We start from the raw sequence: 21130 nt of genomic DNA, 5'->3' as shown, positions 1-21130 counted from the left end.
ACAACACGACACGCCTTCGAAAATACTGCATAGATATGAAGAAAATATTGAATATATTATGAGCAGCGGCGCAAGGCGTCATTTCAATTGAAAAAGCTTGTCTGTGACGTTTCGTTTTTTTTCCTTTTGAGTATGTATTCTAGAAAACTGCGTGCGTTTGAAAAAGTATTTCTATGCACACTTGAATAGAGTTTAACTAATCGTGATTGTGTTCATTCTTGAATTTTGTTGAGTTGTTTTTACTTTGTTTAATTAATCAGGTCAAATTAAAGTTCTTAACGTTTTTAATAGCTTATTTTCTTCTAAATTTGACTTACTATATTTGTTGTTATATGACATTTTTCTCAACGAACTTATGCTATCAGAATTTTTACTTTAAGGTTTTACATAATCTTTCAATCTACTTAATGTTTTTTCAATAATGCATCTTTGTGAGATACGTCTATTAGCATGAAAAATGCACCAAGCCTAGTAAAAAGGCCACTCGTCGGATCAAGGTGCTCCGTCGGACAACGACGAATCATCTCGCTGCAATCCTGACAGATAGCTGGTTGACATGTGACAGCCCTCGCTTAGGCGCCAGCTATCCATGTCACCACTGTAACTAGTTCATACGTGTGATACGTGAGTGGAAATTCGCGGAAACTATAATTTCGTGACGTTACCGTTCTGGCATTATTTAGCAATCTACTACTTGGGATTTTATAGAATTTGATTGATGAAGTTAGGTGTCGCAAACTTTTATTGTTGGGTTCTGAAGGATCTTCAAATGTTTTTGTTCAAAGGCAATCGTGCAAAATGCAAGCAATCGTGCATTTAGATTACCTTTTCGAGAGAAGATTAACAAACTGGAACGCTAACACATTTTCCGATGTAATGCAATGGTGCCACGAATTAACGTGTATACATACTTACGCGGTATAATTTAGTTGCCGTGCCGTTTCGCAAACATATTATCATATATCTTGGACTTATTCCCGTTTCCCTCATGTTTGTCCAGCGGTCTGCGGGATGGTGGATGATTTATCAATGTCGTCCTTCCGTGTACCTCCTCTTTAAACGTGCTCATTTGTACTGCCTGCGCGAAATATCTTTTAAATATTTTTGATTTACCGCATCTCGACGTATTAATGGAGTTATTTGGCTTATTTGTGGGCTTGGATAGTCACATCGCTTTTTAATGTATGTAGGACGTTTTAAGGAACACTGCGTTGCCTTACACTTTGTAAGAGTTGTTTGATATGTATCTATATTTTGCAAGACAATCGAGATTTGCAGTATAAAACAATTTATGCACCATTCAAGTAAACTATCGTGACACCTAGTCAATGTATTTTGTAGTAAATATTATTTATAAAACAATAAGCAATATACATTGTTAACGTTAACCACCTTGCGTATAAGCGTTGTATACAATGTTTTGTCTTGACTTGTTGAATGGCATTCAACGTTAGAGGAAGCAAGACAACATGTAACTATGACAAACGACAATATTAATAAGGTTCATTTTGTAAACCACTTTACCATTGCTAGTTTCAAATCACGTGCTAAACGGCTTCCATAGTTCATGTTCTATGCAAATATGACGCATGAGTATTGTGGTATCGACCGGTTCTTTTCGACGTCAACGCGACGGTCTGTCGATGATCCATCAACGTCAACTTCTTGTCTTGGCGCCATAGAAAAGTTGAAAAGAGCGCGACGTCGAAAGCGGGCACTGACGTGTGATGGAAGTTTTGAATAAACGTTTTTAAGTAAAATCAGCAGATTGAATGTTTAGGCTATTATGGAATCATGGTGAATGTTATAAACAAAATACCATGTATAAGTTGTTATTAACTAAGTCGATAATTCTTCGCGACAAATGGCGTGGATCACCTGAGGTTTCGAAGCAACGATTTGCAAATAAGTCGTCCGACATTTCTTTGCGACATCCAATATTTATTCGTGATATAATATGTATTTCCACCGTGTGTATTTCGTGTGATCTTACAAGTAAAATACACTTTATATTATCGGATGTCTCAAACAAAATTATGGTTTACTGAATACACTAATCATTCTATTTATAATCAGTAACACAATATACTAAGTTACAAGGAAATGACGAAACTGAATTTCGTGATATCCTTAGAGAAAGGAATAAAACGTAAGCCGAGATTAGTGTATAATGAATACTAAGGAAACACCGTGGTTTATGGACTCGGGTTTCATAGTAAACATGTGTATTCACTCTACTGGTGAAAACATAACATTGTTTTTGTTCTGCCGTATTCCGGCTTATCTGACGCTCTCATAGGTTTTTATGTTAGTTCTGCGGCAATTTCGTGGATTCTGCTTATAATTTGGTAAAGAAATCGACCATTTATTTACTATAGTTTTTACGTATGATAGTAAATAATTCTCGCTGTTTGATTTTAAGGTATTGTTGGCAATTTGTAATAATATATATGTAATTTATTTCATGATATATACCAGACTATCATTCATTAGCGATCATTACTTGACAATAGATAGTAAATAACGTTATCGTATTCAGCTTTCGTGTTTACTTCACATACATTACATTTACAGCTGCCATTTGTTATGTTTTATTATACAAACGAATTTAAAACAGTGCTCATTACAGCAGTAAGGAGGTCGCGCCTGTTTAATTATTCGACTCGGGGCTCGCTGTTATATTTTTCACATTATGAACAGAATATTCACACGACACGGTGATTATGAGAAGAAACGTTGAAGTGCTATGTGTATTGTTTAGGCTTTCGTCCTACAGATGGTTACGAAACAATACCTATAGATGACTATGACGCATCGATCCAACTTCTTACTATGCGGGCGAGGCTATTTTCCTATATGTTATTTATATGCTATCTCGAGCATCTTATACGACGGCAAATTATTCCTATACAGCGAATTTTTGTTACTGTCAAATCGATTTCGTTGCGTTTTAGACGTTTCCGCATAACACCGCCCAAGAGATTCGTAGCTGTTCCGAAATCTCTTTTACGTGCATGCCTGCTAGCGGGATGTGCCTATAATTTATTTAGCGACCACTGGCCGGTTGTCTCTGTGGATGTCGTCGGCGGGGATTAATGCACATTCAACTTCACAATTTCAAAGGCTTCGTGAAACAAGGCAAATCTGCAAAGCAGGTGATATAAAGGAACAAAGTGGCAATGTAACTTGTGAGAACGCATAATTGTCGCTGTTTACTGGAATTTCGCATTTCAAGTTTAATAAACTTTTGAAATAAGCTTTCCGTTGTTCATAATTTATCTTGTTTGTACGTTCGCGCACTTGTGTGCGCAGTTCATTTCCTGTGGGATTGTTATGTGAGCGGCAATATTTTGAAATATAACCGTTTTTGTGTATATATTATTGCCTTTACGCTCATGATTTCCTTTAATAAATTATGCAATACTCGTGTTACAAAATATGCTAACGTACGAGAATACTTATTTATTACGGTAATTGTTTGATATGTTAATTCAGAATAACTTAACATGATCCAAAAATGCACGAAACTCATAAAAAGTAGAAACTTTATAGCCGGTGTATATTTTTCGATCTAAACATTTCACAACACTATTCATGACTCCGAAGCACGAACGTAGGGTTGTCAAACGATTTATCGGTGAGAAAAAAAAATGTCCGATAACGCTTAACTAATCGAAATTGTGATAAGTCCGCTGGCCCACATTGTTTCTAAAACGGTGCTTGTTTTATGGGCAGTAAAGGATTTTTTGTTAAACAAACCGATGCCGTGACGGTGCGCCTGCGCACGCAGCTGCACAACATCCGGCGGGTTCACTTTATCTATTCCGTGTTCGTGGCCCGCGTATGGATTCTATGAACTTGGTTTAGGTCGTTTGAAGCGTGCTTGGTAATCGTTCAGTTAATTATGAACTTTTATACTTACAATGTTCCTCTTGTAATGAATAGTTATGTATTAAAGGTATTTTTTTAAATTTAGAATTTTCGTTTGTATTTAGTTAGGTTCTCCTGTCATGGTTATAGAATATGGTTCTTTAAATATTTTGAAACCTAGTTAGAATAAATTAATATGACTAAATGACTCTTAAGAGATAGATTACTGACCATTCGAAAGATGTTAATTTTGTATGTAGTTTAAACTTCAATAAGTACACAATTAAATTGAATTTTAGGTCATAAAAAGGTAGTGTTAATGAAAAGCGTCTCATTCAATACGAGTGTTATAATGGGACTGTGTCTAAATACAATACTTTTGTGTGTCCGCGTTGGACTTGTTCCTAAATAATTCAATTTTATCCTAATCTGCTTGTCGAGTCGAGTTTACCGGTCGACTCGCAAACAGCCACTGAAATATATTGTCACTTTTATTATTTATTGTGTACAAGGATGCTTTGTTTTAAAAGGACTCGTTTCGGACCGTTGTTTAAATATCGTGCCTTGTAGGGAAATGGAAATGCCACGAAACCGAAATTTTGATTGATTTAAAACATAAAAAAATAACTAGTGACGATATTTTAGTTTGTAATTATTAAAGGTAGTAATATATCTAAACGTTTGTTTAATTCACCTTTAAAATGTATACCTACAGGTAGTAAAGTCTGTGTTTTATTTGTTTTGTTTTGGGGAAAGATTTTTTCTTGCTAGAGTTGTACTTTAGTAAAAACTAGTATGGAAATAAATTATGTACGCCTAGTGAATGTAAACTTCATATGTAGATGTATATATCTTTTCTCTACGCATTTTGTGTACATATTTAAATGTTTTATCATGTAAATAGAAATAAAAATATGCCTATGCCTATAAAATTAAAATATCTCTGGTTGTATAGAATTGCCTTAATTTACTTTCTATTTAATATTTTCAAAGATATTTTTCAATTACTTCGTAATACAATTTTTAATAAAGCCAATGATATGTAGACTACACTAAGCACTTATTATAAATGAAACTACATAAAAAACGAAATTAATATTAAATCGTACTGGCCATCTCTACCAGGCATTAAATTATAGTAGATATGTAATGTACTAGTATGCGATCGATTAGACGGTAATTTAGATTTGTATATGACTTCCATGATTCAGCGTTTAATGAAAACTCTTACGATCTTGAGTTGACATGTCGTGGATGTCAGTCCCCGACGGGCTTAAGAGAATGCGGGCGATCTGAAAGGGCCAGATAACAGATTCTTGTTAGACACTTCTTCTACATAAGGTTCGGGTTGGGTGTGCCCGCATTGCGTCTGTGTGTAATGTGTGGCCGAAATGCTCGCACAGGGGAGGCTTATACCAGTGTTATGAAAGAAAGTTGATGTTTTTTTGAGATGTACATGATTTCTATAAGTGTTATTCAAATTGTAGTCAATATTAGGCAGAAGGTTGAAGTGATTATTGCACTTTACGTCCTCCGATTAATCAGTAAATAGCATCAATATTTGTCCAGTCATTGCCGTATCAATGATTTCAACTCAAAATTGTTTGCATTTATCCAGACTCGAGATGGTCGTGGTATCTCACGCGTTTTGTTTGATCATCCATTACGGCAACCAGATAAAGGGACCTAATATTTACAAATGCCATGTGTCAGGGATCAAATCATCGGGCGTTTTATATTACCGCGTTAGATGAGAAACGGTGGGGCATGGGACCGAGCGCTCGGGGGAGGAATCTCGGCGCCTTGGTAAATAATTACCGCGCCGCGTGTAGGGGTGCGGCCCCCCCAAAACCGGCTCTGGCGAGCTTTGCGACGCGGATTACTCGAATGTTACCGATTCTTTTTGTTCCCAACGTCTAGCTAGGCGCCCATTGAAAAGTTTATAAAGGAATCATGAAACAAGTTGCCTGCGTTTGCTTTGTTAGGCGCAGACCGAGGGCGAGGTTTGATGGTATGTATGTGACTACGACTGCACAACGTGTCATTGAACATTAACATATTCAAAAGTATGATGTATTAAATATAAAAAAGATTTGGTAGATGAATTGACAGATAGATACTTTACGAAACGTATCGTAACATTGAGTCATGTTTCATTAAATGCCATCATTCATTGCACAACGAGGGAGTTTTGACAGTATATTTCCATTATTGAGGCGCGGTAATTTATAGGTTTTACTCGGTTTACGTAATAATCAATACGCCTGGTGCAGAATTAAATTTAAATGAATGATTATTGTTTATACTTACCCATCATCTATTTTTGTATAAATGCCTTGATATTGCTTTAAGATTTGGTTATCTTTTTGCATTATCATTTAAAATGCTATATGTACCTTGGAACTTATTCCCCACTATCATAGTGCGGACGAGCGGTGGCTGCATGTGCTTCTTCTGTACCTACCTCGTCCGTAACACGGCGTAAACTTATACATAAACAATTACCCACTTAGGTAGTCATTATCAACCACACCCATCCTTACCATTTGAAACTAAATCCTTTGTGACATTCTACGTGTAACGAAACGGCTGGTCTCTGACCTTTATCATTCAAAATAGCTCGGTTACACGCTCTGGATGCAGGTTACGCGAACTTTGTTACTTCGGAACGGCTTACGCTTTACACCTCCGAGTTAAAGCCAGGCAACTTTATAGTTAGGAAGTTAGGAATCTTGTGCCAATATTCAGTTTAACCTTTGTTGATATGTTATTGAATGTTAGCATGCAATTGTAATGTGTCGAAAGGGTCTTCTGTTTAAATTGTGCAATTTATTAATCATATTTCACTTGCAAATCAACAATGGTGGACTGCTGCACGGAGGTATTATCACACTTAGTAGTCCCCAATATACTGCTGACATTAGGTAGAAACTCACCAATCCGCATTGAATGAAGCCAAGGCATTAGTCAAATACTATCATAACATTTTTCGTAGTAAGACACATTCGCTATGTACTAAATAAGCTGAATGAAGTGAAGGCATTGGTCCAATGCTGTGTAAATTTCTCGTAGTAAGAGACACCGTCGTTATGTACTAAATAAGCTAATAAAATTGTTATTGAATATTACCTACGTGGGTGAAAATACGATAGTTTGCGGTGTTTAAGTAAAAATGGAACTTGCGCAAGTAGCCCAAGGACATTAATACTCGTACATTATACGAACGTCGGATTGAGCTCAAGGACCGCTGTAAGGGATCCCGCCTAGGTTATATGGCTTTTATTTCCCCCTACACAGCTGTTACGCTGAAAACGTGTTCATTGTAATACACTTTAAAGTGGCTCTACAAAGAAACTTTATTACTTTGTAATTTTATTTGTTCAAAAACCTGTGAATTCAAGGCGTTTTTACAAATTCATCTGCTATGGTATGGTATCGAAAATAGTTTAATTTAACGTCAACAATTATACGTATAATGTTTCGAGTAATCTAACTGATCTATATAATGTTGAACATAATACGTACAAAGATTTTGCTAATGTATTACATACTCATATCAATGTACTACTTCTGCTCATACCTTCAAAAGTTAATGACGTTATTAATCCGCCAAAAAGTCACTACTTTCTCACACACAATTCACACACTTAACACCATCGATAACATTTTAAAAATTATACTTCCCTCACTTTAATTCTCAGGCGATACAGTACAATTAAAATACCGAATCAGTGCGCGGTGAAGTAACGGTTTTGTAAAAAAATTCGACTTTCGAACATCTTAAAATCGCCAGTATAATAACGGTTATTGTATCGTGTTTGGTTTTATGCCGACTACTGTTACGTTCGGTTACCGTTGGTAAGATGATAACTCGCGGTTCACCAGAGGCATGTCGGATACTGTCCGTGTGACCGGGGCTTTATTCTCTATGACAGTGTAAACACGGTTACGTTGTCTTCGTGAAATTAGTGTGGAATGACTCTAATGCCAATTTCTATTTTAAACGCAAGGTGTGATACGTGCTTGTTACTGTCAAAATAGGGTGGCGTAGAAATTAAAGTCCATGGTTGACATTTTAGTGTGTAAATTTGTTGGCAATTGACCATTTCTGTCAACAAGCAAAGATAGTTTGCAGTTAAACGCGTTGCATATATTCGGAAGAAAAAGTTCATGAAAGTGTCACTAATTTATTTTGAGGAATGATTGGTAGTTATGTTCTAAACACTTAGAATCATCGATTCTCACACTGCTCACACAACTTAATAGTTATCGCTAAACAAAAAATGCCTTAATCTCGAAGTACAGGCGAGTTTATCCGCATTGTAATCATTATCCAAACTCAAAAGTCGGTAGATAATGGTTTCGGTCGTTTATCCTCCGTTGAAGTGCAAACAAATGGAGTTTTAGAAGTGTTGTTTCATTTTGCATAGCGTAATGGATATCCCGGTATACAATCTATTTCATACATTGTTGTAGTGTTTTGGAATTGATATTGCGTGTGGTTTTAGTTTACGTTATTGAAGTGGTTTGTTGTTAGATGATTTTTGGGTGGTGTTAAACGTGCTGAAAATGAATGGCTAGTCAATTGCTAAATTTATGGTAATCGTTACGTACCAAGAAGTTGTAAAGTACATATACATTGTATTCATCTGTCACCACCTTGACACAATCAATTTTAAGTCCAATGGTAAGTAATTACGCCACAATTTCCCTTAAACCGGATACCGACTTCTAGCATAATCACATATCCTCGTAATATTACAGAAAGGCAAACGCCTACACGTTTCCAAAGTACAATGTAAAAGACATTTATTTGTCGTGTTCTTGTTGCGAATGTTTTTTAATGCGAAGGTGTGTACTTGCCTCCACTGATTCACTAACAGCTTTGTTATGTTTTTAACGTGGGCTTAATTAACGAAGTGTTTAGCCATGTGTACATAGATGTCTACGGATTACTTTGGACCTTGCCGAAAGTAATTAGGGTTGGTAATTAAGTAATTCGAAAAGTTTTTTGCGTTAGAATTTTGTATACACAGCTGTGTGTGTGTTATTTTAGACCTTGTCGAAAGCTGTTAGGGTATAAATTTGAAGATTTTATTAAAATTTTCATGTTGCTTGAATTTATATCTATTTGAATATATTTTGTTAGATGGCAGGTCACGTCTGCAACTCCAGTTGTATCGGAACCGCCGCATTGTCTATTTCTCCGTATATTGAATGCATTCTTTATTGATCATAATATGAACGTTTGTTTCGATGCAGTAATCAAACCCGCGGCATACCGTTTCAAAATTAATATCCATCCTTTGCAATATACAAGCTGTCAATTGTACAAAGTATAGAAAAAACCGTTATTGTAAGTATCTATATACTCGTATATAAGGTGTTTGTTTGTTTAAACGCCCTAATCTCAGAAACTACTAAACTGATTCTGAAAAATCTTTCACTAAGAGGTAGCTACATTACTCCTGAGTTGATTTTTATACTTTTCACTTGAACACTTAAAAGATTTGTTACATGTCATGTACCATGTGCATGTTTCCATCAACATACAAAATACATCGAAGCATTATAAATATTAATTGGATATGTAAACATTCTCGATATTCTACCGATGGCGCGCGGAGGTGGTCCCGGAGCCATTTTCATATATCGCCAAATATTATTTGGCAGCCAGCAGAATTTGGAACTGTTTGAAAATTTATATGTCAAAATTGAAAATCGAACAACGTCCGTTTGACAAAAGCCGCCCAATTTTGATATTATGCTCGTCGATCTGGGCTTGTATTATCTTTGACAATTTGGATTCCGCGCGGAATTTTTGAACGAACAACGTTGTTCGTCGCGTTTAAATTATTACATGTAGATTATAGACAGAAAACAACTGCGCAAATATATTGAATAGGGGTTTGAAATCATTTTAATCGCTTTTATCGATTCCTTGTTTCATAACCACGTGGAGTCCACATAATGCGTCATACCTGCTGTATCGACACAATAACAGTCTAACGAAGTGACAAGTGATTACCTCGTCTAGAGTGACAGCGGCGAGGTTAATGCCGTCCGTACGCCGTACCCTAAAAATATACGCGGCCCGGTGTAGGCAGTGAATCATTCACGAACCATCGGCTCTCTGTCCTTTATCCAGTGAGATATGTGCGGTTTGAGACTGTACAATGGGATGTGTCGAAAAAATTTGCGTTTTAAACACAGTATTGAGTTTCAATGGATGTAGGTGTGGGTGGTAGGTATCTTATGTATTGCAATGTCTAATCTGCCAGCGAGCATTGTGCAAGAATTTAATTTCCTTTTGAAATATAGTCAGAGTAATTTCTAGGCATTAAGAGATCGAGCGATTTCTTTTCCTTCGACGTACGGTTGTAAAAAATACAAATCTATATTTTAATAAACTCATCTCGTTTTATATTACCTCGCTTTAACACGGTACAACCTCTTCACGCATTCTCGTCGATTTCATTATTTTTTGCTTCCTTATGCCTGTTCTTTAGATACGCTTTGTAAGTTAATATTCTGGGTTATGTGTTTTTTATATTTTTTTATAACTGACGCATGCGTATTCAAAGCCACTGGGAATGTTATTACATATTTTTAATCCACATGTATTAATAAAGAAAAAAGTATACTTTTCTTTATTTACGAGCGGACGAAGTAGTGTAGCGTACCGTTATTCTCAACGGTTGCGTCTGATAAATTACCGCACGGTTGGTACAGTAAAGCAAACACATGACGCTAACAAGGCTTCGTTATTCGGATTATAAATTCCTTGAAACTCGCCAGCTGGCCGGCAGTTGGTCCTTCAGAGAATTGCGTCGAGCGCCACAGCATCGCAACAAGTGAGGCGCTGCCTCCGTGTCCTGTAATTTTGATAATGGCCACCAGAGGCCCTGAGCGTGCTGCAGATAAGCGAGATAACGGGCGAGACGGCATTCCCACCCCTCCCCTAGGGCAAGTCCCTCCAAATGAGACCACCCTGCCGTGCGTGGGCGGTTAAATTGCGCCCCGTCTGTTACGCACCCAGAGAAGGCTTCGTTTTTATGGTTGTAGGTGTGTTTTGTATGGCATTTGCGAAGAGCACGTAATCCCATAGCGTCGAGTCTTCCTCGGGACATTAAGTTCCCATTTGCATTACGGTGAAATTAAAAATGTCGCGTCATTATACAAAACGTTACGCAATTGTCAACCCTTTGTTTGGTATAAACTATAAACATTACTTTATCAGTTTAACTCCTATATATCAACTCTGTGTGACTATGAATTTATCGAAAGTTTAATCAAAGACATTATTATGAATAATATTTTTTAATTTCAACTGTATATTACAAACATGAGTAATTTATTCGCCGTTATAGATTCTATTTATTAAGGACTATTTATCAATTACTAAATAAATCTATCTGTTTGAATGAATAGCTTGTATGAATCTCTGCAATTTACTCACGTTTAGCTACAGAAAATCTATCAAATGTTATTCATTCCATAATTTATTTGATGATGAAACCAACCCTAACTAAAATAACATGACAATTAAAAAATGTAATGTCTATTCGTAAAATAACGTGCGGAAATCAACGTAAAACAAACGGGTAATATTTCAATGAATAAATTTATTATACATTTTTTTTCTACAACCAACATTTTGTGTGCCACTAAACATTTATGACTCGTCCCAATGCGATTTCCTTAACCACGACACTCCAGTTACGTGATAACTGAGCTGCTACAGAGCGACCTGCACAAGATCATCGTGTCGCCGCAACATCTCTCCGCAGACCACATCAAAGTCTTCCTCTACCAAATATTAAGAGGTGAGTGTACTTTCGTATTGTTGTATTTTTTAATTCTAGTATGTCACGGCCTTATGTATCGTTAACCTTGGATAAATTGTTGGCTCACTAAAACAAGGTCCAATGTTAATTTAATGAAGTTGGGAAAATGATATACAAAAATTTCATGTTGGTAAAGATTAGAAAAAACAATCATTTATAGTTCCCCTTTTTATATTTGGGGCTATTGAAAATTTGTGCTGAAAAATAAATAGAATCAATGATATATAGAATTCCATTTGTTCAAAAAAATATAACATAGACCTTGTAATAGTGAGATAACGAAATGTTTGCAGGATTATTCATTGAAATAATGTTTGATATTAATTCATTTTAAATATCTTTTTGTGGTAATCTGCGTATATATTTCAATAAATCTGACTGTAGGTACAGTGTAGTACGTATGTAATATTGATATACGAGAGACGTAGCATTTTGGCAACGCCCTGACTTACTGGATATGGACGGCTGACCCACGCGATTTGTCCGAATGAGCCTCTATCGGATTTTGTGCCGTGTATACGGTGTTTGCTATTACAGTCAGCTTACAATATATCCGATTCCGATGTCTAGCCTATATGTCATAAGAATTTGATTAGATGATTATAGTTATATTTATATGAATTGTTTTTTTATTTCGACGCGATATATACTACACTGCATCTGATGATAAGTGCAATGCCGTCCACATAGAGTATCTAATGGCATCAGACGGTTATATTATGCCATTCGATATTATCATGTCGGCCTGCTTAGGTGTTCCTTCACGGTACAGCGGAAGGAGCAAGTATTTTAGGAAGGAGGGAATACGCGCAGGCTATTTCAATGCCTAATGGTGCGGCAAATAAAAGAGTTAGATGTTAAAGGAACAAGATATTTTATCTTCTAAGTACGAGTAAAACTACTGTATACCTAAATAACTCAGAAGTTTAATTTATAATTGGTGGTAGTTCTCTCATATGTGAGAGTTCGCATGGGTAGGCGCAATGTCTTTTTCTGCCGCCAAGTAACAGTGTGTAGTCACTGTTGTGTTCCGGTTTGAAGGACATTGTAGCCAGTGTAACTAATGCACATTATAAGACTCAATAGCTCATGTCTTAGGATGGCGAGCGCAGTAGAATACCAAACAATACTTTATAATTCAAGGTGTTGGGTGTTGTTTCTACTGTTTATAGACGATCGTATCGCTTACCATCAGGGGAACGGCAAGCTCGTCTCGCCATTTAAAGCAATAAAAAAATCTTTAATTTAATTTTTATTATACACAGAAATTGAAATTTAAAATATTGAACACAAAAATAAAGAATTCAATTCGCACGACTTCCATTCGTGGTAATTACGGAATCTCATAATGTTTTGTCAATAAATACTAAAATCAATTTCGATATTTAATTTATTCATTATCACATTATAAAGTAATACATAAAGTAGCCATGCTTATATTCGTACTTGACGCAATTAACTGACGTATTCAGTTATTTGTATGACTTTTAGTGTTTGAAACATTACACATTTCAGTATTTACAGTGTTTGGACATAGTTTAATCAGTTTTATCAAAACTAATACTGAACTGTTGCAAAACATTGTATTAGAAAGACAATATAGTAATACTGATCTGTCGACAATAACGTACAAGAATACAGTTTAGCAACTTAACAGTGACCTTGCTGAGTTGGCACTCGTGATAGTGGCACTGGCAGCTAGCTCTCCTTTTTTTGGCCGGTATGAAGTGCCCCACCCTCTCGTTACAATCTACGCCTCTGTCTTATAGTCTCTAAAAAAATTATCTCTCACGCAAGTAAATATCTTCGGAACTGCAAAGATTGGATAACGTTATAAGAGCTCAGTGTAAAGCTATGCAGCGGTTCCAAACCATATCGTTGTTTGCCAATAGTCACAACGTTACACTTGACGCTAAGTAATTTAACCAATTGAACATAATGTGAGTTGCTGAGGCGGCGGAAAAGAAGCACTTACCTTGATAGTCGTAAGGTTGAATTGTCCAAATGGTAACACTTATTCGTTCGCCTAACAGCCTCAGAGTTTCACATGTAAACTGTTATTACTGTTCGGTGCCGGAAGTCTGTGAATATTCGCGTAGCGTGTAAGTTTTTCGACTTGTTTACTTAATTTCGAATGTTTGAAATAAATGTGTTTTGTTGGAAGTTAGAAGCTTAGTATTGAGCTTCGGAGTGAATAATGTGTTAGCCTCTTTACAATATTGGTGTATGAAAATGTATAGTCATATCGAATTTTATCATATTTATGTCTGTGAAATTAAAATATTATATTTAAATAAACTAGGACAGAATTGCAACTTGATCGTTCACTAATTCAGTTTCCAATCTCGAAGTTGGCAAACAGAAGTTAATTTCGCACCCATAGACGGCAATGAGATTTAAGTTTGGAACGAACTAAGCTCGCAAAGACCGCGGTCAAGCCCGGTAGAGACAGTGCGGCTGCAGTGTTTGTCTTCGAGGTAATTCAACGAGGTTGTGTTGTCGCTGCATTCACCACAACTCACGCCAATCTCACCTGTATATCAAAACCAACAATTTCGAAATTTAATAGAATTTCGAAACTATAGTTTTAATTGAGTTTTCATAAATGCGTGTGTATGGTTTTGGTTATCGTTAGTATTAGTTTTGTAAAACGTTGTAATGGTGCTCGTGTTTCGGCTAATGTCCGGTGGGAGGGAAGTCATGATTTCTTCTTCCAAAGGATTTTCTACCTAATTCGTTATATAAAGGTTACCATAATTGTATGTTTTAGTTTTGAAATTTCATTTTCACGATGTTATCATTTAATTCACTATTCACTTCACTAAGGTAAATCACAGAGTTCAGATAAAAAATTGAAACCGCTCTTACTTGAGAATATCATTTCGGGAGATGAAAAGTGTCTCCCCTCCAGTCTCGTCTACTGATTTTGTATTATTAATTTGCGCAATTATTCGTACAGCGCCAAGAGATTTCCCGGGAGCGAAACGTGCGAAGGGAATCTAGAAAAATGCGGTCGTTAAGTTCCGACTGCTCCGCCTGCCGCTTTTAATTAAAAACTTTATAGTTGCACTGCCTTGATAGCTCTCCGCTCAGTACTGAAATCACATAGACAACCGCGCCACTATCCAGAATGAAACTGAATTTCTAACTTCCCCGTAAAAATACTATGCTTTTAATTGCATCACGTGAATTTCCAGCGACATTGTACATATAACGTCGCTAATAAGCATTCTCTACGAGGAAGGGAATGCATTGCGATTAGGGGTGACATGCGAACCTCGCCCATTTTAATATTCCGCGCGCTCTTTTAGATTAAACTTGGCCGTTGCTTTTGTCTCGGTCGAGTTACGAACCTTTGGGGGAGGTTAATGAAAAATCTATAACTAAAAACCGTATAATGAATGCGGATGTCGAGAAAACTTGCGCATTCCACGTCGATTAACACCGGATGACAAATGCGTATTACGCACAATTCTGTAGGGCACAAAAGGCGAGACGCATGACTCGAGCGTTACTCCGACAAAAAGGCAATGGATTCTGGAGAATGCAACTCGACTGGTCCATAACAAAGCTAGCTAGTTGACGTGCGCTCGCAGGCCGCGTCACTAATATGACCGCCGGTGGACACCTGACATCGTAAACACGCTTCTTATGGCCACCACTCGTCAGGCTGACAACTACAATAATGTAGGATAGTTGTGAGCTTGAGCAATTGCACACTAAACGTTTAATTCCCGGGTCAAAGCTATTGAATGCGTTCGTTAAGATTATTAGATTTCGGCCGCGCATTATGAACGGCGCGGCGGAGCCTTATGATGAAAATTTACTTTTTAAATAACAAAGGGGAGTGTGCGTGTGTTTGTGTATTCAAATTGTAGAGTATTTGGATTAGCGTAGTTGCGTTCGATTGTTTATGCGATTATTGTTTGTTTTATAGATTGTTCGATCATGATGTGTTTGTTTAATGACTTAAACAATTCAGTTGGCTCGATTTATGTGGAAATTTTAACAGTTTCTACTGTTGTTTTATTTTGGTGTATATTTTTGTGTCCTAATTCTATTACTTATGTAAATAAACGCAGATATAAAGTACACAATAACCCGATTTGGAACAAATATATGCAGAACAAACACACATTGACCCCTTCAAGAGCTCGGATCCGATTAAATTGTTAATAATAACTATATTTATTGTCATAAGTTATTCAGGCTTCTGTGTATGGCCCTCCAGTTAGCAACAATACTGGGTTTAGTTCTTGATATAGACAATTCCCATTTTAGACCATTAAACAGAGACAAATTGACACCTCATTTCACGCCCATCGATGTGAACGGTTCGTAGAAATTTTCGATTTCAGATCTCGGAAACGGTTTCTGGGAATATACATAATTTTTCAAGTACCTACTGTAAGTGGAGTTTTAATGTTGCTTGATGTATAAAAAATTGGAAATTATTTCGTGGGATTTTTTGGATTGCATTGAATAAGAAACTCTTCAATGTTAATTTAGTTAGGTTTTTAAGTTACTATAGGTACATCAAATAAATTAGCTTTGATTAATGTATTGCCGGTATAGAAATGATATATGACATTAATATTCCACCGATTAGCAATAAACAACGATATAACAGAACGCTCACAACGTCAGAACACGGCACAATATATTAATTAAAATGATCAACGTGCAAATGCAGAGTGGTGCAAGCTTAGTACGCAACACGGACTCTTTGGCAGCGGTAACGAGCGGAATTATGGTAATGTGGGCCCGCCCGTGGCTCACGGTATCACTTATATGTTTGTGTGGGAGGTTTTTCGTGAAGCGAGCCAACGCGACGCACCGCCGAGCCGCGCCACGACGCTGCCTGCTCGGGATTTGTTCTGATAAACGAGATATTCCGTTTATTCTACCCGATCGATCCTTCTGAACATGATGGTTTGTTCCTTTGTTGTTACGTTTTTATGTCTTCGGAGGCGATTTATTAATGCTTGTAAAGTTGTTTCATATTTCGAAAGATTTGTTTTCGTCACCTTAATTTAAACAAGCTTTAGTGATTAGATGAATTGTAGCCAGAATATTGTTGGTTATTCTGATTATTTGGCGAAATGTGTAGCAGTACACAAATAACAAGCGGAGTATCTGTATAAGTAAATAATTTATTAAGTGAGAGAGGGGCGGGCCTGGTGACGACGGAAAAACCGCTAAGTGGAGAGGTCTGGCGGTGTCTCCGTCGCCACTAATGGAATTTACTTCGGGACGTCTTGTCGCCTTCCGCCGAATATCTCACTCGTAGACTATTCAAAGTTTTTGAGCTACTGGCAGTTTCTGACATGAAACTATTTATTGTTAAACGCTCTTTTTACAGTAAACATTATATTAGCAAAAATAATTACAGAATACAATTTTAGACATTTTTTGACAACGTCCAACCAGATAGAATAATAGAATAGTCGCCGCGTGACATATCTTCTCTTCTGTCAGCCTGACCTCGCAGCCGAATACTTCCGGAAACGCCCGATGTCATCGGCTAGGATAGCGGCGCGTAACATTATATAAGGAGGTTTAATAGATTTTGATAGACTCACAGTTATAGGAGGCCTGTGCCCAACAGTGGACAGTGTTTAATACGGGGCTGATATTATTGATTGCCTCGGTGGTTTACTCGTACTGCATGTGCGGTACGACAGCGCTCTGAGGTCCTGGGTTCGAATTCCGGGTCGGGCAGTGGTGTACGGGTTTTTCTGCTCAGTATCAGCCCGGAGTTAGGAATTTGTGTCCGATATAGAGTTAGGCTCGCCACCTATCATATCATAGGACTTGTTGTATCTGTTTCTACTGTGTGATTCATGGTGTGTTACGTTTGATTAGTGGTCTTCATGACAGCAATACCATTTAAAGGGTCATAAAGTATTTGCCATGTTACCATCACTATAAAAATATAGCATTATATAATATGTAAGATTGTGTCTTGAAAGGAACGCATGTTTGAGAACTAATTTTGTATGTTTTCTTATTTGTTTGTTGTTTGCTAAACTCTCGACTTTCAAACGAGTTTCATGGTTATTCTCAACTAGTTTGTATAAGTAATCAGTTATAATTCATTGACTTCATGTACAAACAGAAGTAGTATGATTAATTTCAAGGGCACTTAGGTTACATACAGGCCGATTTCTCACCAAAAATCCTCTAGAATATGACGTCATTGCACGGTCGCGTCAACTTTCCGATGCGGATGAAGGGAACAAGCCATCTACTAAAATGTTGGTAACATTGTACTAATAGAATCCACGGGGCCACTAATATGTTGGCAACATAATACTTGTCGCGGTGTTGGGGACGCACCGTCGTTAAACTGTTATGTATTATCGCGGCAATGTTGTGGCGTCAGAAATGAGGCCACGCGCGTTTCGGATTTTTTGTTGATGATGATTGTACAAAACTCGTCATCAAATAATTCACGTGGAATAGTTATTACATGTTATGCCAATTTTGTGTTACAAAAAGTATGTACGGGGTGCTAATCGTGCTCAATTCAAGCTGAAGAAACATAACGCTGCTTTCAGTCGATCCTTTTATGTTATTGTACACGTTTTCAATAATTTATTCTCAAAAGTAATGAATAAATTTCTATACAGGATACGATTACTATAGAAAGCAAATCGGAAACATGTTTTTGACAAACTATAAAATGCTGTCTTAATAACTCCCAAGATTTATTTTAACAAACTAATAACCAAAGAATCTATCAAGTATAATCTAATATGAAGATGTATTGTGTCGCTAAAATACTATTTAATTTCGTTTACGCGTAGTCCCCAAGAGAAATGAAGCAATAAACCCATCCCGTATTTGTCGGTCGGTGTTCACGAAGCGACGCGTGTCCTCTATTATGGACTGCAACTAATCGTTGATTGATAAAGCTAAATTGGAAGGTTTAGCTTTGACGCTATCGGTTGGAGTAGAAATTGCACGTACTGGAGGCATTTTAACACTTTCCAATTTGGGATTTATAGTTTAATCTTTAAAGCATAAAGCTCAGATTCTAATAATTAATCAAGGAACTTAAAAGGTATATTGGTTAAGATATAGACGCCTATAATACGTGCGTTAATAAAGAATTGTGGGGCCTCCATTCATAGTATTCCTCTTCCTTTCACTCCTCGGAAGTTAAAATGGATTTGAGTTAAGCTAATGGAGTCGCTAGTAAAAGTTGATATTACGGATAAAGCCTATGCAGCAATGAATGCATCAAGCGTTGCTATCTAATACGCCGTTGGGTTTTCCATGAAAGAAGTCCCCCAAAAATATACAGTAACCGTTTTACAATCATACAAATTCAGAGTAGTCGGACTTCGCAAAACAAATTATTTCGCCGAGGGAACAGTATGCGCGATTTACATGAAAAACTGTCGTCTGCAACGTCTTGCAATATTTCGCGTTTCTTGTCCGCAGATGCAAATGTAGACTCGCTTATAGTCATGATGACCTCGGGTACAATTTCTTCCGAGTATTCCAAACTAGCGATGAAGAGTGGGAGTTTTCTCACAAATTGGAACGATTTAAAGGCATTTGGGGAAATGTGGGGAAGTTTGGATTCAAAAAACTAGATCAGTTCAAATTTATAATAATGAGTTGCAAAAAAAATGTTTATAAAATGGATCACACTTGCACACTCTGATATTCTTAGAGGGGATCTTGAAACTCCAGTTTTTTGGAAGTATCTTACTTCGGATTCAGTGTATACAAGACAGACATCTAGCACTACTGTCTCTAGCTCTACCTGAGCGTACCTAAACGATCCCAAACTATTTGTTTACGTACGCTGTTCCAGCGGCGGTAGTTATTTATTCCCTCTAATTGTGTTTCTGGCGTTTCACCTTCCGCTAACTTTTGTTTGGACCGACGAGAAGGATAAGCTCAGACTTTCGACTTTTGCTATGTTTATTCAATTATGTTAAACCTATTATTGTTTGCAACAAAACTAATTATTTCAGGATTACTTATGTATATTTATGCGGCAGTGGAATTTTACTACTTCTAGATATAATGTATGTAGATACACTTTTAAACGACCAGATTTATTAACTTTAAGGATTTTTTTTAAATTACACGAAATACATACTTCAGGATTCTCGTCAATATTTTAATTGGACTTTAATTACATAGTTGTCATTCCTCATCAAATATGGCCACAATGTTACAAATCGGAACATCACATTGATTCATGTAGTGCGTAACAGAGTGCGTTATTCACTGGACTTGTTTACGATTGACACCACAATTTCGGTAAACAACTCGCAAGAACACATGAACCGATTTCAATTGGTCAATAATATTCACTATTAACCGTCAGTTGGACTGTTATTTAACGGTGTGAAGTGGAAGCGTTAATTGTGAAAGCATCGCCACCGGTCGGGAGCGTGGGACCGAGGTGGCGCAGAACCACGATCGCCCATACTGGCCTCCACCTGTTCGTACGGTGCCCATGCGCGTGAGCAAACATTACGGTGTGAATACTGTTACTGTTGTAGCCTTTGGAATCTCGGACGTCGATACTTTGTTGAATTTCAAATGAAGTTTGGTTTGATTATGTCCTGAATAATATTGTATATAGTGTTGTTAGTTCAAAGTATAGAGTAAAAATTACAATTTCCAGTTTCAAGCGTAACGAAAATGGTTTTGTTAACGATAGCGCTATATATTCAAAGGTTACTTACAAGTTTTTTTTATAATATTATTTTGGACGGTAAAATATAACGTACTGAAATATAAATCTCGTTAAAACGGTTGTTCTTAAAGAAAAGTATCCCATTTCAGAACAATCAAAGTTGCTGCGCCGAAACTAGTTCAAAATACAAACGGGTTCTTACGCTGACCTCATATTTAGAATTAGTGCAGGGTGAAAAAAGTGGCATTTGGAAATAAGCCGCGGAATGTAGAGGCGGAAAATTCGCGAAATAAAGCAGTCAAGAAAAGGCGGGAACAAAGGGGTTCTTGTAGACTCGGCACTCTCATATTGCGGTGCAAGAGGCATTGGCATAGTTCTGCCAAATGTACTTATTGCTACTGATTTTGAAATGTTACTCGTGATGCGACATGTAATTAGATTAAATTGAAATGTAGATACAATTGTCCATTAATTTGCATGGCGTTAGTGTGTTGGCTTATGCAACACGCCTTGTTAATGTGAAATTATGGCTACGTCTCGTTGTAGACTATTTATGGCCTCGCTAACTGTTGCACTCGGGTTCGTTTACGTGACAAAGTTTATTTTATTTGTTGAGATATGATTTTATCATGTTATTCGCGGTTGGCGTTTACTTAATCGATCAAAATCCTACCTTCATTTGTAGTCACTAAAACTGTTTTCTGAATTTAATAATGTAACCTGATCTGAAATAAATTTCTAGTAGTCG

General features: G+C 36.9%; 1 protein-coding gene across 4 annotated transcripts in view; it reads left to right on the top strand.

Moving 5' to 3' along the window:
• LOC115443115 (serine/threonine-protein kinase NLK) overlaps positions 1 to 21130 on the top strand; it is a 128378-nt gene that overhangs the window by 94246 nt on the left and 13002 nt on the right. For all 4 annotated transcript variants that reach the window (XR_003938581.2, XR_005112502.1, XM_030168388.2 and 1 more), the window contains exon 4: positions 11590 to 11696. Coding sequence is in view for 2 of the 4 variants with exons in the window: in XM_030168388.2 (XP_030024248.1) it covers positions 11590 to 11696 (107 nt within the window). In the remaining 2 variants the exon portion in view is untranslated. The remainder of the gene's footprint in view (positions 1 to 11589; positions 11697 to 21130) is intronic.

The sequence above is a fragment of the Manduca sexta genome, chromosome 17 (genome assembly GCF_014839805.1).
Source record: "Manduca sexta isolate Smith_Timp_Sample1 chromosome 17, JHU_Msex_v1.0, whole genome shotgun sequence".
In the NCBI taxonomy this organism is placed as follows: Eukaryota; Metazoa; Arthropoda; class Insecta; order Lepidoptera; family Sphingidae; genus Manduca; species Manduca sexta.
This window is presented reverse-complemented; position numbering and strand designations above follow the sequence as displayed.